Source organism: Zalophus californianus, chromosome 5 (assembly GCF_009762305.2).
Source record: "Zalophus californianus isolate mZalCal1 chromosome 5, mZalCal1.pri.v2, whole genome shotgun sequence".
Taxonomy (NCBI): domain Eukaryota; kingdom Metazoa; phylum Chordata; class Mammalia; order Carnivora; family Otariidae; genus Zalophus; species Zalophus californianus.
Window position 1 is genome coordinate 41240337 of NC_045599.1, and position 19018 is coordinate 41259354.

Sequence of the window (19018 nt, forward strand, 5' to 3'; positions counted from 1 at the left end):
AGCAGTACTGCTCCAGACCTCTTTATTCTGGTATCACGATCACACTGCTGTTCAGTGACAACTTTGGCTATTAAAAAGTGAAGTGCTAAAAGTTAACAGATTTTCTCCTATGTATTAAAAAAATGCCCAAAAAACCAACAACATATTTCCCCCCCCCCACCTTAAAGTTATTGTTAGTATACCTAAACAGCATTTAGGATTACTGGGTGACTGTTTCTACTCAAACTGTAATTTATCAGGAGTATTTTTACATTTCAAAATCATTTTTAGGTTAGGACAGCATTATTCTCTCAATAGTGAGCCTAAAAAAAATAAAAACATTAACATAATTACATAATTATGAAGCCGCTTAATTATATAATTATACAAAAATATATAAACCTGATTTGTGAGATTGGGAGGTAGGGTATTTTCATGAACCTTACCTACAGATTCAGTGGTGAAGAAGATAAACAATGCGTGCACTATCCAAGTCTGCAATGCCAACATCTTGCATTAGATATTTCTGTAAAAGACACATATAGTATTATTTTTATTATTTTTCCTCTTATTACATACAGTAAGTGAAGACACAATTCCTAATGCTCTTGTTTCCACTGGATAGCTGTCTTCTAAAAGGTGGTAAAATTTTATGAGAATGCAGAAAACAAATTTAAATCTTCAGAATATTTTCCTTTATTCCCACTGGAGTTATGGTTACGTAAAATAGTGATGGAACACAACTTATACTTTAAGATTAATTAAAAGAGCAATCCTGTTTCTTTATTATGTGAAGACTTACACTATTAGTAAATACTGTGTGAGACAGTACTTCAGACAGACAAATTTCTACATGGCGAAACCCACCAAAAGCAACCTCAAAAGATATTTGCCAAAATGGAAAAAAAAGTTTCTAATTCATACCATGACCAAAAATATCCCCTGCTATATGAAGAATGTCTACAAATCACTAAAAAATTCCAACACCTAGTAGAAAAACTAGCAAGGTGAGCTGAATAGGCAATTTATAGAAAAGAATATACAAATTATTTAAAACATATGAAATGATACTTTCAACCTCACTCATAATGAGAGGTACAAATTAAACTACCCCAGAAAGGAATGTAAGATGATACAGACACTTTGGAAAACAATTTGGCAGTTCTTTACCAAGTTAAATGTACATAATAATCCATATTTCCACTAAGAATGTATCCAAGAGAACTAAAAATACACATCCACATGAAGACTTATACTCAAATGTTCATAGCAGCTTTATTCGTAACAGTCCCAAACTAAAAACAACCCAAATGTCTATCAACTGGAGAATGGATAAACAAATACCCAAACAATGGTATATCCATACAATAGAATACCATTCACCAATAAAAGGGAATGAATTAGTGATACCTGCAAGAGCATGAATGAGAATGAATCTCAAAAGCATTACGCTGAATAAAGGAAGACACACAAAACAGGCTATGTACTGCTGAATTCCATTTACAGGGTATTTGACAAATGGCACAACCAGGGTGACAGAAAGCAGATCAGGGGGCTGGCTTGGGCTGAAGTGGAAAAGGGGAATAAATGTAACGAGGCACAAAAGAACTTTCAGGGGTGACAGGAATGTTCCATGACCTGATTGGGGTAGTGATAAAACTCTATATATAATTTGTCAAAATTCACTGAATTGTATCAAGAATTATGAAAGCAATGAGATTCTACCCTACCTGCAAGCGAACAAGTTAACCTGCTAGTTCCATGGATACTGGGAGAAGACATGAGACTCCTGTGTCAGAGACAAAGGACCTTGTTACTCATACCAGGAGCAGCATTCTCAGAGTATCAGCATTTTCTTGAGCCAGCTGCCTGGGCCCCAATTCCGACAGAGCATTGTGAAGAGGGACTGGTAACACCTGTACACACAGTGGGTCATGTTATAGGAGGGGAAGACTGAGCTTAAGAGACCCAGATCTTTTAAAATGGCAGTAAGCATGCCTGCCTTTTACTCTGGAGACAGATACTATCTCTATTTTCCAAGGCTGTAAACAAATCTTCAAGAGACATATGGGGAATTGTTTCCTAACAAACTGTACACTAAAAATTGATGAATTTTATTCTTTATAAATTAGACCTCAATTAAAACCCAACAGAATCTACCCAGGCAAGGTAGTCAAAAGAAATGAGTGCTTCACTCCTCTAAAAGACATGTACAAGAATGTTCATACAAGTTTTATTTAAGTACTGAAAAGTAGAAGCAACCAAAAACACAAACACAGTAGAACAGAAAAATTCAAGTAACTCAATCATAGCAATGAAAAAAGAATTACAGGTACTGACAATATGACTGAATTTCCTATATAACAGAGAAGAAATGAGACAAAAATGTGTATGAAGTTCAAAATCAGGCAAATGTAATCTGTGGTGATAGAGAACAGTGGTTATCCTTTTTGGGGAGTGGGGAAGAGGGCAGAAGTGAGCATTCTGGGATGCTGGACATGCTCTATACTTTGAACTAGATGGTGATTAAAAATTCACTGAGCTATAACCTTGTGATCTGTGGACTTTATTGTATGTAAGTTGTACTTAGTAAAAAACAGTAAACAAACAAAACAAAACGACCCCAGTATCATTTCCAGTTTTGGCAAAAATATAAAAAATAAAAAACTATCAACACAGTATTTTGGGACTATGACATAAAGGCATTCTCAACTCTGCACTTACAGTCTAAAATGGCATAAGCTTCCCAACAAACTGTGGGAATTTAAAACTGAATTTTACTGTTTGTAAATTAGAGCTCAATTATAAATAAAACAACTATCCAGATAAGGTGTATGCCCAGTTTTGCATTATCGATCAAAATTAAAATATCTATATGTTTGAATCTAATGATTCTACTTCTAGTATTTTATCCTACAGATATGAGCAGAACAATACATATATGGTTATTCACTATAGCAGTTTTTAATAATAAAAGGTTTATGCACAAATAGGGAACTAGTTAAATTATGGTACATCCAAATATAGCATACAAGTAGCTACGAAAAAAATGAGGACGCTCTAGATCTCTACCTAGAGATGTGTAATGATATCTAAAATACATAAAATAAAAAAATAAAATACTGTTAAGGTAGAGAACAGTGTATTTATTTGTGGGGAGAAACCAAAAAAAGACAAAACACACACTCATTTCCTTATATACGCATAAAATACCTCTAGAAGGATAAAAACTCAAAGACTGGCTGCCACTGGATGAGATACCAGGGTAGGGAGGAGATGCTCTACCATATACTCCTTGCACCTTTCCAATGTTGTACCATGTGACTTCAGTACTTAGTCAAAAACTAAATTTAAATTAAAAAATATTTGTGTAAACTCTCTCCCAAATAAAACTATCAACTTCTTGATGAGGGCTTCATCACAGTACTGCATTTGGAATACAGTGTTTTTTTATTAAATATCAATACTAACTTGACTTTATGTACTCCCTACCCATGTAACAGTCACTCTATAATTTGCTCAGGATAAAAGAATGAAGTTGTAGGAACCATTTTCCTCCACCTGTTTTATTTACTTCCTAACTTCAAATAGTCCCGTATCAGAAAAATCCACATCATTCAACTGTTCATCAAAACAAAATGAAGAAAATATCTGAGCATGCTGGTAGAGCAGTATGTGGTCATGCCACCCTGACCACCCACACCAAGTACCTTGTTCACACTGTGGAGAGGATTCTCTATAGTTCCTGGAAACTGGCAATCTTTTCATTGATGCACTATATTCTTAGAACAAAACTCTGACACAAGAGGTCCCATAAAGGTATTTATAGTTACCACAAAGCAATTAGATTTATCTAAGCAGGGCCATGAAACACAGTATATAAAAGGAAAACAGGCAAAGAAGTTTTCACATTTTAATAGTTAGAAAGTAACGTTTCCTGGGACGGACGCCTAGGTGGCTCCATCAGTTAAGCATCAAGCACCTGCCTTCAGCTCAGGTCATGATCCCAGGGTCCTGGGATTGAGCCCTGAGTCAGGCTTCCTGCTCAGCCAGGAGTCTACTTTTCCCTCTCCCTACGCCCCTCCCCTGCTTGTGCGCACGCTCTCTCTCAAATAAATAAAATCTTAAAAAAAAAAAGGTAACATTTCCTAATTTTTAAAGGATTGTCATTGAGATGTGATGAAGAAAGATCTTTTCAAAGTCCCAACCTAAGAAATGGAACACAGTAGCACTACCTAAAATATTAAATGCAATATAGTCAACTTCATTTTGGGGCTTATCTTGTTTTAAAGTGGACAAAATTGACAGTATAGTGCATACTGTTCCTCTCTTTTCATTTTGACAACAGTACACATTATCTTCCCGCATCTCTGGCAGAATTTTCCATGTATATATTATAACCACATATTGCATACAATGATTTTCCTTGAAATTTCCATCTTATTTTGGAAGATTCTATGAAACCAAAACATTAACTACTAAGCAGAGATACAGGGAAGGTTTATTCCAAGCACTGAGTGGTCCTTCTAGAGTGGCACCTCCTCAACTATGGTGGTTCAAACACGGTAATGTGCTGAAAGGTGCTGTAAGATGCATCACAACTAATTCACTATTGTTAAAGTAATAAAGTTTACAAATGATTTTTAAAAATTAAAACAAATCAAGATTATCCCTATAGTTGATCACTCTTATTCATTTTCATTCCCATGAATTTTCTTAAGTGGGAGAAAATGCACTGGAGTTATAACTGATAAATATTTAATAGTTTTGCCCTTCATAAATTCTTTTTGTTACTTATAGATTACGATTTTTGAGTCTTTTTTTTTACTTTGATGCAAGGACAAAATGAAAAAGTATGAGTAATATATTTAGATATAGATTTCAGGGGAGGAAGAATGTCAATATAAACTTAGTTACTACGGTAACATTACTCCTATAATGGTAGAACTACTAGTAGATGAACTACAATTGCCAAAAAGAAGGCAAAGTAATGTTTGTTGAATAAATAAGCTGGGTAGGGATCAGGATGAGGAAAATTTCAATATGGTATCATGTACACACATTACAGTGTTAGTCTGAATAAATCTGCAAAGAGTTAGTCATACCTACATTATATTAACTAATTATTATTTTAAAAATTATCCAACTCTGCTCTATTATTACTAATTATTAATTCATAGTAACACTTGTATACTACTTTACATTACACAAGTGCTTTTATGTAAATTACTCCACCTGATTCTCCTAATATCCTAGAGAAGGAGGCTGGTAGGGCAGGAATCATTATTTTATTATTTTAAGAGTTTATATTTTTAGAACAGCTTCAGGCTTAAAATGAAATTGAGAAGAAGATACAGAGAATTCCCACATACCCTCTACCCCCACATATGCACAGCCTCTCCTATTATCAGTATCACTCACCAGAACAGTATATTTTACCTCGGATGAACCTATACTGACACACTTTAACCACCCTAAGTCTGTAGTTTACCTTAGGGTCCAACTCATGGTGTTGTACATCCAATGGTTTTTGAATGGCAAGGATTAATTACTGGAACTTCACAAAAGAAAAATTCTGACAGGTTAAGTTACTTACCCAAATCACAAAATTAGGAAGTGAAGAAACAGGGACTTGAAACTAAGTCTTCTGCCTCCAAAAGTCATGCTCTTTTCATTAGGTCTCACTATAAAGAGAGGAGAGCCTTGTTCAGAAAGCTGGCTTTGATAATAATATGCATTCTTCTTAAATCCTTGCCTGCTGTAAGCCTTCCTGAAAGTATCCCATTTTAGATACCTTCTGACCCTCAGTATAAAACAATCCCATAAACACTCGTATAACAATATTTAAACATCCCACTGTTGTTTTGAAAAAATACTTGGAAACATTATCAGCTCCTCCATGCCTACTTCAAACTTCCCTGATGTTCATTTAATATCACAGAAACATGAAAGGGACATTTTGTTGAATCTGACAAAAGCAGTTAAAGCAAATCTTTAAGAGAATCATACCTTTTACCTTTCACTAGCAGTTAAAGCTACTGACTCTTCAACTGCCATACTATTTTATGCACACAGACATAAAAATTCAGTTTATATTTCAGTACTAGGTTAAATTCTAGTGTAAGTAATGGTGGTTCCCCTTTGAAATGTAAATGATAACTTCAAACTTAGGCAAGGAGTTCAATCCTCCATTACTGTTTCACACATATTATGCCTTTGATATAATTTAATATATAAGAAATTAAATTTACAATGATATATTAAAATGCAAAAGAAATAATTATTTTTAAGTTCTCAAATGAAGAGAAGTTGAAAATACATCATGTAGAAGTCCCCTATAATCCCACCAAGGTAACTAATGTGAACAATTTGGTGAATACTTTTGCAAAATTTTCTATTTATATATTACAACATTGTATAAATATATACTTTTACAAAAATGGGATCACAAAAATGTGCTATAACTTGCTTTTTTCATTTACTACATTTGGATATATTTCTAAGTCAATACATAAAAATTAATTCTACTTATAGCATTTGTTCAAATTCACTTTCTCATACAGGTCTTCCCTGACCACCCAGTATTGCTTATCCCCCTTTCCTATTTCTTCTCAAGGGCACTTACCACTTTCTAAAATGACTTGGCAAACATTTCTTGTAAAGGGCCAGATAATAAATATTTTAAGTTTTGTGGCTATTAAGGCCTCTGTTGCAACTAGGCGACTTTGTTATAGATAGTATGTAAACAAATGGGCATGGCTGAATTCTAATAAAACTATTTATTAAAATAGGATGCATGCTAGATTTGGACTGCAGACCATAGTTTGCCAACCCCTGTTCTAAAATAGTTTACTTATTTTATTGGCTGTCATAGGTTGAATTGAGTTTTCCTCCCTAAAGATATGTTGATGTCCTAACCCTCAGTATCTCAAAATGTGACCCTGTTTGGAAATAGGGCTGTGGCTGATGTAATTAGTTAAGATGTCATAAAGGAGCAGAGTGGGCCCTTGATACAGTATGACTGGTTGTTGTTATGAAACAGAAACAAACAGGCACAATGCTGTGTGACAACACAAGCAGGCACTGGAGTGATGTAGCTATAAGCTAAGAAATGCCAAGGACTAACTAAGGGCTACCACCAGGAGCTATGGAAAGGAATGATTCTATCCAGAGTTTCAGAAGGACTTCTGGCCTCCAGAACCTTAAGAGAATATACTCCTGTTATTTTAAGTCACCCAGTTTGTGGCACTTTGTTACAGCGGCCCTGGGAAACTAACTCATTGTCTGTGCACCTAAAATAGAATGTTAGCAAATTAGGCAAGAAATTTTGTCTGTTTTGTTCCCTCCTACCTTCCTACCATCAAGAATCACACCCAGCATAGTAAGCACCTCAGTATCTTTGTTGAATAGATAAACTGACTTTCTTGCTGTAAGCAGGTGCATAATAGTGGAATAAATATACTGTAATATAACTAGTCCCAAGTCTTTGTATGGGCATAAGCTTTCATTTCTCTTGGGAAAATACCTAGTAGACTAGCTAGGTCATATCTATGGTAGGTATATATTCATATTCTTCTTTGGTGATGTGTCTGTTCAAATATTTTGCTCGTTTTTAAACTGGGTGTGTTGTTTTCTCAATATTGTTTAGAAAGTTTTAAAAAATAAAATTCTATATACAAGGTCTTTATTAGAAAATCCTTTTTTAAGTATTTTCTCCCAATCTGTGGCTTATCTTCCCATTCTTTTACTGTGCTTTTTAAAGAGCAGAAATTTTCATTTTAATCAAGTCCAATTTATTAACTAGTACTTCTGGTATTGTATCTAAGAAATCCTTGCCTAACCCAAAGTCTCAAAGGTCTTCTATATCTTCTAGCTAAAAGTTTTATAGTTTTAGGTTTTATATTTAAGTCTATCAACTATTTTGAGATAATTTTTATATATGGTGTAAAGCAGGTATTCAAGTTCATTTTGTTACATATGGGTAGCGAATTGTTTCTGAACTATTTGTAGAAAAACTACCCTTTCTCAAGTGAATTGCCTTTACACTTTCATCAAAAATCAGTTATCCATATATGTGTGGGTCTATTTATGTCCTCTCTATTCCATGGTCGGGCAAACTTTTCATGTAAAGGTCCAGAGAATAAATGTTTTAGGCTTTGTAGACCACAATGTTTCTGCTGGAACTACACCATCTGCTGTTGTAGCACAAAAGCAACCATAGATAATATATAAACAAACGGGTGTTGCTGTGTCCTAACAATACTTTACAAAAATAGGAGGCACCCTGGATTTTACCTGTGAGCTCTAATTACCCAATTTCTGCTCTATTCTGTTCCATTGATCTATTTACTTTTAAGTATTGAAATCAGTGTTCTGTGTGTAGTTAAAAACCATGGCTACTGCTGGATGGAGTTTTATATAAATGTCAATCAGGCCAATCTGGTTATAGTGTTATTCAAATCTTCTATATCTTTAGTCATTTTCTGTCTATATCCTCTATCAATTACTGAAAAGGGGTTTGATATCCCCAAATATAACTGTAGCTTTATTTATTTCTTCTTGCAGTTCTTTAGATTTTGCCCTATTTTGAAGCTACATTATTAGGCACATAAATGTAAGGTCTCAATGAAGTGACTCTTATATCATTGTGCAATGACTTTCTTTACCAATGGTCATATTCTTGGCTCTGAAATCTACTTTGACATCATTATAGACATCTAATCTTCTCTTCCATTAGAGTTATCATGGTATATCTTTCCCCATTCTTTTATATTTTACCTATTTCTTTCTTCATATTTAAAGAGCTTTGTTTTTTGTTATGTTTTGTTTTGGTAGGTAGCGTACAGTTGTATCTAATCTGATAACCTCTGCTTTCAGGCCACTTATATTTAATATCATTCTTGATATAGTTAGGTTTAAAGCTATCATCTTTATATTTGCTTTCTACCTATTTGATCTCTGTTCTCTCTCTTCTTCTATTTCTGTCATTTGGGTTAAGTGAATATTTTTTATGATTTCCATTTTGTCTTTCTTTTTGGCTTATAAGCTATTAATTCTTTGTTTTGTTATCTTAGTGACTACTCTAAGATTTATAGTATACATCTTAAACTTATCGGTCTACAGCACCTCATGCACAGTAAAGTATACTAGAGTACACATCCATTTCTCCCCTCTGGATCTTTACGCTATTTTTGGCATACAACTTACTTTTACATATTTTATAAACTTCAGATGTACCTTATATATGTTGTAAACCATACTGTCATTGTTTTTGTTTAAATTATTTTAAAAGAGATTTCAATAATACAAATATCTTGTGTATACATCCATGTCTACTACCATTTCCAGAGCTTCTCACCCTACGTCTAAGGTCTACATTTTCGTCTAATATTTTCCTTCTGTCTGAAGGATTATTATTATTTTATTATTATTTAAGTGTGGGTCTGCTGGTGATGGATTAAGTTTCTATATATCTAAAAATACTTCATTATTATTTTTCATAGATATTTTCACTAGATATAGATTCTCAATCAATACATTTTTCTTTCAGTACTTTAAAAATGTAGTTATTAAGTTCTTGCATGCACTGTTTCTAATGAGAGATCTACTATCATCCTTATCTTTCTTCTTTTGTATGAAAAGTCTCTTTTCTCCTCTGGATGCATATAAGTTTTTTTATAACTAGTTTATCACTAATTTTGAGCAATCTGACTGTAATGCACCTTGGTAAAGTTTTCGTCATGTTTCTGGTGCTTAAGAGTTTGTGGAACTTCTAGGATCTGCTAGTTTCAATAGTTTTCATCAAATCTAGAAAAATTGTGGCCATTATTTGAGTATATTTATCTCTGACCCTCCTGCTCCTACCCTTGAGGATCTAATAACAGGTATTATTAGGATGCTTGAAGTAGTCCCCCAGCTCACTGAAGCTCAGTCCACTTTTTCCTTTTTTTCTCTGTTTTATAATTTCTACTGCTGTGTCTTTAGGTTTACTGATCTTTTTGTCTGCATGTCTAATCTGCCATGAATCCTAACTTGTGTATTTTTCATTTCACACATATTTATCATCTCTAGATGTTTAATTGGGTCTTTTTCATATATTCTATAATTCTACCTAACTTTTTGAACATATAGGACACAGTTATAATAACTTTTAATTTCTTTGGTAATTCTAACATCTATGTCAGCTCTGGGTTAGTTTTAATTAATTTTTCTTATTATACATTGTACTTTCAAGCCTCTTACATGCCTAATAATTTCTGATTGGATGTTGCACACTGAATTTCACCTTATTTGCTACTGCATCTGTACTGGGTTTTTTTCTATTTCTATAATCTTTTCTTTTTAAAGATCAATTGGGCCACCCAAACGCCCCTGTATTTCTATACTCTTGAACTTTGTTCCAGGACACAGTTAAGTTACTTGGAAACAGTATGGTCCTTTCAGGTCTTGCTTTTTTTTTTTTTTAAGATTTTATTTATTTATTTGAGAGAGAGAATGAGATAGAGAGAGCATGAGACGGGGCAGGGTCAGAGGGAGAAGCAGACTCCCTGCTGAGCAGGGAGCCCGATGCGGGACTCGGATCCCAGGACTCCAGGATCATGACCTGAGCTGAAGGCAGTCGCTTAACCAACTGAGCCACTCAGGCGCCCCCAGGTCTTGCTTTTAAGATACACTGGTAACTAGGTATTTACCCAAAGAATACAAAAATATTAATATAAAGGGATACATGCACCCCGATGTTTATAGTAGCATTATCTTTAACAGCCAAATCATGGAAATAGCCCAAGTGTCCACTGACTGATGAATGGATAAAGAAAATGTGTGTACATATATACATACATATATATGTACACGTGTACACACACACACACACACACACACACACACACACACACACACACACACAGAGGAATATTACTCAGCCATCAAAAAGAATGAAATCTTGCCATTTTCAATGACGTGGATGGAACTGGAGAATATTATGCTAAGTGAAATAAGTCAGAGAGGACAAATACCGTATGATTTCACTCATATATGGAATTTGAGAAACAAAACAAAGGGGAAGAAAAGAAAGGCAAAGAAACAAACTTAAAAAAAAAGATTTTATTTATTTATTTGAGAGAGACAGCATAAGTGGGGGGGGGAGGCAGAGGGAGAGGGAGCAGACCCCTTGCTGAGCAGGTAGTCTGATGGAGGGCTTGATCCTGGGACCCTGAGATCATGACTTGAGCTGAAGGCAGATGCTTAACTGACTGAGCCACGCTGGCGCCCCCCCGACTGTTAACTATAGAAAACAAACTGATGGTTACCAGAGGAGAGATGCATGGGGGGATGGGTGAAATAGATGATGGGGATTAAAGAGTGCACTTGTGACAAACACTGGGTGTAGTATGAAGCGCTGAATCACTATATTGTAAACCTGAAATTAATATCATGTTCAAATCCCAGGAATTTAAACAAAAACTTAAAATATACTGGGTGGGACTGGAGCAATGCTTATTCTAGGGTGATTTATTTCCTACTACTGAGGCAGGATCCTTCTTTGTCTCTATCCAATATCCCATGAGTCAAATGGTTTCCAACCTGGCTGGTGAGGACAGGAACCTTTCCTGACCCAATGGAAGCACCAAGTCCTGTTACCTTTACGGCCTCCAGGAGGTTCTTTCCCTGGTCTGTAGTAATTTCTTTACATGCATGCACTGGTCAGTACTCAGGTGAATAGCTGAATGGGACCTCTGAAGCTTTCAAGAGTCCTCTAGTATTCTGTTTTGTGAACTCTAGCTCCTTTGGTATTCCCAGCCATTTCCACAGGTCAAAGAGAATCCAGAGAGCTGACCCTGGATTCCCCCTACCTGTGCCATGGCCTGGAAACTTTCTCAAGGTAGTAGGCTAGTGCAATCACAGGATTCATCTTATTTGTTTCCCATCTATCAAGACCACTGCCTTTCGTTATTCAGTGTCAAGTCTTGATTATCACTGTTTCATGTGTTTTTTTGTTTTATGATTGTTTCAGGCAGAAGGGTAAATCTTACCCTCCTTATCCCATTTTGGCCCTAAGTGCAAGCTGCCTAGTCGTTTGGATACCAAATCAAGCAAGGATTACATGATAAAACTACTGTCAAACTATTACGCATATTGGTGTGACAAATCCTAATTAAAGCATTTGCAAATTAATTTTAGCAACATACATGAAAACAACAACAAAAAAACCCCCATAAATACTAACAAGTATTAAGCCTAAAAATAGGGGCACCTGGGTGGCTCAGTTGGTTATGCATCTGCCTTGGGCTCAGGTCATAATCCCAGGGTCCTGGGTTGGTGCCCCAAGTCAGGCTCCTTGCTCAGTGGGGAGTCTGCTTCTCCCTCTCCCTCTACCCCTCCCCCCATCCTGCTCGTGCTCTCTCCCGCGAATAAATTAATTTAAAAAATCTTTTAAAAAAATGGCTAAAAGTATAAGTATGGTCCATTAAGCAAAAAGATAAAATATTACCCACTGTATTAAGAAAACTATACAGTCATTCCAACAGATGCTTGAAAATCATCTGATAATATTCAACAACTGTTCACTTAAAATTTAAAAATAATAACAAAAGTGTCAAAAAAACAAAGACTGAAAGACACCATCCTTATCTTGATGAAGTGTAACAAAGAAGAGGACAGATTCTGGAATCAGACTGCCTTTGTTCAAATCCCAACTCTTTATTTTTTTGTAAAACATCTTAGCCAAGTTATTTGATATCCCTCACTTTCATTTTCCTTATCTGTAAAATGAGGATAACACCACCACCTACCCACACACTACCTAGGACTTTTGTGAAGATTGAATAAGTCAATAAACATAAAGCACTTACAATCTACCTGGCTCATAGTATGTACTCAATAAACGGTAATCTGTTGTTAATCAGTGCCGCTCTTGCTGTTGCTGCCACAATCCGTTATCAGAAACCTACAGCAAACATCATATTCAAAAATAAAAACTGGAAGCATTTCTATCAAAGTCAAAATTCAAACAAGATGCTTGGAGTCATCACTTATTCAACACTGTTCTAGATGGCTTAACCAAAAATAGAACAAATGACGATATAAAAATGGAAAAAGAAAAGCTTGTAGATGATATTATTTTTTAAGAAAAAGAATCAAATGACAAACTACCACAACTACTGAGAGTTTAACATAATAGTTAAACAAAAGATCATCAAAAAACATAGCTCTCCTATATACCAGCAATAACCAATTAAAATGTAAAAGAAAAAATCCTATTCACAACATCAAAAACTATAATAACTAAGAAAAAATCTAATCAGAACTATGTAATAACTTTATACAGAAAACTATAAACCCTTACTAAACAGCTCATCAGTTAAGACTTAAATACCATGGAATGGAAAGCAAAATATACATAGTATAGACATTAGCTCTTCACAAATTATCTTCATGTAACACAACTTCAACCTAAATTACAAAGTGGTTTATTATAGAACTTTACAAACCAATTTAAAATGTCATATAAGACATTAGATAATAAACAAAAGCCCATTTTCAAAAGGAAGAATAAAAAAATACTTGCCCTGTCATCTATTAAGGCACACCACAACATTATAGTAATTAAGACAGTGCACTGCATGTGAATAATCTGATCAACGGTATAAAACAAAAAATCCAGAAACAGACCCATATATATTTAAGAATTTAATCATCTGATTAAAAAAAAAAAAGCACCTCGTATCACTGGGGAAATAAAGGACCATTTAATAAATAGTACTGGGACAACTGGCTCCACAAGCAAAAAGATGGAGTTCTACTTCATTACACATACATACACACTCCAGATTAAGGATCTTTAGATTTCGAGTACGGGAGGAAAATACAGAGTTATGTTTATGACCTTAGAGTCAGGCAAGTCCCCCTACACATTATCACTGACTGTTTTACACATATGAAAAGGTTTAAAGAGTATTTTGATGACTATTTATGTTTTCACTACAGCTTAAGAAATAAAACAAAACACATAGTTGAAGCCAAATAAACAGGTCTTGCTCTTAAGAAGTTTAAAATTTAGAGAGATAGAATATGCACAGAATGCTACAGAAGCATAGAGAATAACCCAATTCACAAAGGGTCCGGGAAGGCCCAGAAATGAAATACAAGTGAAGATTTTCCTAAACAGAGAAAATAGCATACACATGAGCTATAAGTCATCTTTGACTCTGAATGTCAAATGAAGATTATCAATGGCAAAATTCCAGCACATGCCAGTGTACAAACCAGAGCTGTGCTATCTGAAACACAGCTCTGATGAGTTTACTTTGTATTAGGGAATGGAGGTGAGGGTATACATACAACAGAACATCCAAACAAAAACAGATTGTGTAGACAACCAATATGAAATGCACTCTTCAGAAGTAATGATGAAACCAATCTACCTCCGAGCACAGGATGAAACTGATGAGTCCGAGTAAAGAGAAAATGAAAATTTGGAGGCAGAACATCCAAATTTTAACAGGGCTACAGATTTACTGCGCTGAAAGGAATAAAGCTCCTGCTCTGAATATGTAAACATAAAACTTTAAAATAATAACCTATGCTACAGCCACATTTCAACACATATAGCTCTCTTAGTCAAGATCCATTACCTAACTAATTCCTCATTAAGTCTCATGAAGATATATTAGACAGACACAGAATGAAAAAGAAACTGTAGACATTGTAACAATATCAGGAATGTTTCTGAACATGTTGACCGGTTGTTTCGGTTGTTTCTTGAATTTCTCTTATCTCCTGGTTTCTATCGAATGATATCATATGGTTGGAATTCTTTCATTTAGCTTCTTTGTCTCCTTCACTGAATTCTCTGCGAGGGTTTACCTCCTGGCTATGAAAGTACCCAAGTATTTGGAATCTACTATTTTTTAAAAATACCAACATATGAAGACACAGGACTTGAAGTATCACTATTTTAAACAAAATAATTTCAAGAATTCTGGCTGGGATCTTTGATTCCAGTTATGTATCATTGTCTTGGATATTCTGCTTCTGACTCAAATAGAAAGGTCTAAAAACAATACAAAAATACACACATGCTGGTGCACACATATAGATATAAATGCACTGACTTCTAAGAAAAGTCGTTATCTTTTTCCCCCATCTAAGATCACCCTTCTTGAACTGCCTAAGTCAATGGGGTCAATTGTTGCCTCTTACCTTTCCATTAAATTATAGCTTATCTTCCTTCATGATGTCTCTCCCACTTGTCTCTTTTCTACCCTCTACCATGACTAACATAATTTTGGCACCGATCACCTTACTATTTATCTGCCTTCCTGCTTCCAGGCTCTTTGCATCCTCCAAATCATTCTGACATTATAGGTAGATGAATCTATCTAAAACACTACTTTAAACTCATCACTCTTATCTTCAAAAGCTTTTTAAAGGGTCAATAATAATGCCAAGTATTCTAGCTATTTAAGAACCTAAAAATTTGGCTTCATGTGCCTGTCTAACCTATCTTCTCCAGTATTTAAAATCTATTCCAGAGGGGCCTGACTGGCTCAGCTGGTAGAGCAAGTGGCTCTTGATCTTGGGGTTGTGAGTTCAAGCCCCACGTTGGGTATAGAGATTACTTAAACAAATAATAAAGTCTATTTTAAAAACCCCCTCTACTCAGGCTGCTCCCTCAGGCCACCCCACCACTGTACATCTAAAGAGAATAGCAAACTATCTGCTGAAATTATTTATGTCGTTTCCCATATGCAAAGCAAATATTTAAGCTCTTATTTTCCTTGACCTCATCATGCCATTCACATTTTGGTCTACTTTTTATCATTCCCTACTCCTACAGACTAAGCTCAAGCCACAGTAAACTACTAGACTTTCTCTAACGCACTTTGTTATTTCTGAGTTTGCTTCTACATATGCTATCCCCTGACTCTACAATGTCTTTTCCCAGGCTCCGCTTTGCACCATGTATAACTTCGATGAAACATCATCTCCCCTGTGAAATTTCCCTGTTCCCACAAACATCTTTGCTCCCAATGCACTTGTGTACAGTTCTGTAACAGGACTGATAACACTGCAATTATTTGTTTCTATGTCTTGATATCCTCAGAATCTAAGATACTTTGAGGCACATAGAGGACAATTAAGAGTGGGTTTAAAAGACCTCCTGGAATGGACATATTATTCTAGTCACTGCCAGTCAAGTATACTATATGAAGAGGGAATATATGCATCACAGTTAAGACCTCAGATTCTGAAGCCAGGCTATGTAGGAATTCTAGATCTACCCCTTAATAACTGTGTGGCACTGGACAAATTAACCTCTCTTTGCTTTGGTTTCCTTCTTTGTAAAAGGAAGATAGTAACATTTACCTCCTCAGGTTATAAGGATTAAAAGAATTAATACGGGCAAAGTGCTCAGAACAGTGACTGGCACAAAATAAGTATTACATATGTATCGTCTATTATAATTAATATACCTTGGTTATTTCTGACTCTTTCTACATAGATCTTTATTTGGAATGGGTTTCCTTCATTTTTCTCTTTATCCACATCTCATAAAGGTTTCAAGTCTGACCTCTGCTCAATCCTTTGATCATTCCAACCGTTAAAAAATCACTCCCTAATTTAAATATAGCAGTTTCCCTATCATTCCACATTTAATTGAAACTGCCTTGCATCCTTGCAATTTTTCATACATCTGTCAGCCCAATTTCTGTAAACTCTATAAAGGTCCTAAGAATACCTCATGCATCTTTGTGAATTCCTATAGCCAGCAGTAAGTGTTTAGTATTTGTTGTGTAAAATAATAAGAGTAGAAACTTCAACTGTGATCATGCAACCTTGCAATCAAAGAAATGGAGAAGACTGTGAGAACATTCCACACTTCTCTGGGAGCCAGGCTGCTAATGTATTAGGGCCAGGGAGTCGACTCCTGTTAAAATGAGAAGCTCTTGCTTCTTTCTGTGGGGGAAAAAACCCTCCTTGCAGATCAGTTATGGGGAGTAGGCAAGTTCCCAAACCAAACTGTAGTAGTGGATCCTTTAGGAGAAATGTGTCAGCATGACAAAATGACCAACTGAGAGTACAGGATTTGGAATTACACAGATCTAGGTTTCTAAGGGACCCTAACCCTCAGTTTCCTTCTCTATAAAGGACATCACAACATTTTACTTCATAGTATATAATAATCGACATTCACCCTAAAATTTAACTGCAGTGCAAATTCCCTTGGGAAAATTTTTAAATAAACTCAAAACACTGCAACTCATAAATAAAAATGAGAACACTGTGCATGTTTTTCATAAGAAAATATATTAACTTAGCTGGCAGCAGTATTTATAATATTCTAAATTACCTATGAGAAAATTAAACATGTATAGCATTGTCAATTATACAGACTTGAGGGAAAAATTCCACTACAAAACTTATTCTCCTTTTCTCACACTTTCTCCATCAGGTAATTTTTTTCTTCCACGTGATTAAAAACAAATGTTCAAAATAATCTCCCAAAACAAATAGCTGGAAAACATGATTTAACTTAATATCAAGTTGGTCCTATAAACGCAGAATTCCATTTACAGTTCAAAAATACTTCCAAATGGGAATTATCATGAATTTAAGAAATTAAGATAATGGCGAACAGCTAGCTCATATGATGATCTGAGTCAGGAATTTCAAATTAAGAGTTGTTCCAACTTGAAGCTGGCAGTCACACAGTCTAAAGGGTTTGTTTACAGCACTGACTTAACCAAAGGCTCCAATCTTTTATAAGAGTCATCCTGGCATCCTAATCACTAATTATTTTAAAGCAGCGTAACTGTTGAAAATGCCAATGCTACACAAATTAAACCGAAATGGGTGTTCTTAAGGGAGGAAAAACCCAAAAAACAAAAGTGGCAAGTCTTAGTTCTAACCTGTGATATTTTTTCAGTTGGAGTTATGAATAAAATGCTGTTCATCTACTGAAAAACAGAACCTTGCCGCTTGGAATAACCTTTAAGCTTGGGGGAGGGGTGAACTTTTAAAGATGGATTCGGTGCTTCTCAGATATACTGTTATGTAGGATTCGTTAGGACGGGTACACGTAAGAGGTAAAAAGCAGAAAAAAGACGTTAGTTTAAAATATTTTAATTAAGGTGAACTTTCAACCCTGTGAAACATTACAACTTCAGGATGAAAGATGGCTTTGGTGAAGAGATACTAATCTCCGGTTAGAAAATGAAGAATCGAGTGCGGGGCTAGTGGAAATTAAGGGGAGATGGAAAAGGGCAAAAAGTGGGGATTTGGGGGCGTGGGCCTAAGAAGGGTGTGTGTGTGTGTGTGTGTGTGTGCTGGAGATAAGGTCTGCGCTTACGTTTGAGAAATATAGATGACAAAGTTGTAGAAATCAAATTCAGAGGTGTGTGAACACGGAAAGGAAGGAGGAATGTGGGGATTTCCAGGCTGGAACTAACAAGTTTGCGACGGACACGGTATTGGGGCGCCCCTCTCCCGGGGAAGGGTGGCCCCCTCGAGTGCCAAGTCCCCAGGCCCGAACTCCCCGACCTAGCCCTCACCCTCCCGCTACACGGCCCTTCACTCGGCCACGGCACCTCCTCACCTCAGGCCGCGGCGCCTCTCTCATTCGCGTCTGTATAGCGCACGACTCCCTCCGCGCCAGGCCGGGCCGGGCCCGTCGGCCGCGCAGCCGCGGCCTCCGGCTCAGCTGCGCCCGGGCGTTCCCCGCGCGGCTCCGCGGGCCTGTCGGCTCCCCGCTTCTGCTCCGGGTCGCTCCGAGTTCCTTCCCGCAGACGCGGCACGCGGCCCTCCTCCCACGACGGGGCGTTGCGCCCCCCCAACCCCGCCCCGCAGCGCCCTCGCCGCGCCCCGCCCCCGGACTTAGGGACTCTATGCTGATTGGCTCCAGAGAGACCCGGCGCGCCAGGGTATTGGCCGGGCGGTAGCCCGACGGCGAGGGGGCGGGACTCCAGGCAGCTACGATTCCCGTAACGCGGATCCTGGCGTCCGGGATTCCGGCGGCTGCGCCCGCGTCGCGTTTCCT

The 19018-nt window shown here is 36.5% G+C and overlaps 1 protein-coding gene across 4 annotated transcripts in view; it reads right to left on the reverse strand.

The window, feature by feature from the left end:
• Nucleotides 1-18789, reverse strand: part of IL6ST (interleukin 6 signal transducer) — a 52355-nt gene extending 33566 nt beyond the window's left edge. For 2 of the 4 annotated variants that reach the window (XM_027607190.2, XM_027607188.2), the window contains exons 1-3: nt 18578-18789; nt 5576-5663; nt 426-505 (exon numbers count right to left, since the gene is read on the reverse strand). In XM_027607190.2, the coding sequence (XP_027462991.1) occupies nt 426-489 (64 nt within the window). In that variant the 5' untranslated portion in view covers nt 490-505; nt 5576-5663; nt 18578-18789. The remainder of the gene's footprint in view (nt 1-425; nt 506-5575; nt 5664-18577) is intronic. The other 2 variants (XM_027607191.2, XM_027607189.2) reach the window with 2 other exon arrangements.
• Nucleotides 18790-19018: the final 229 nt, after the last annotated feature.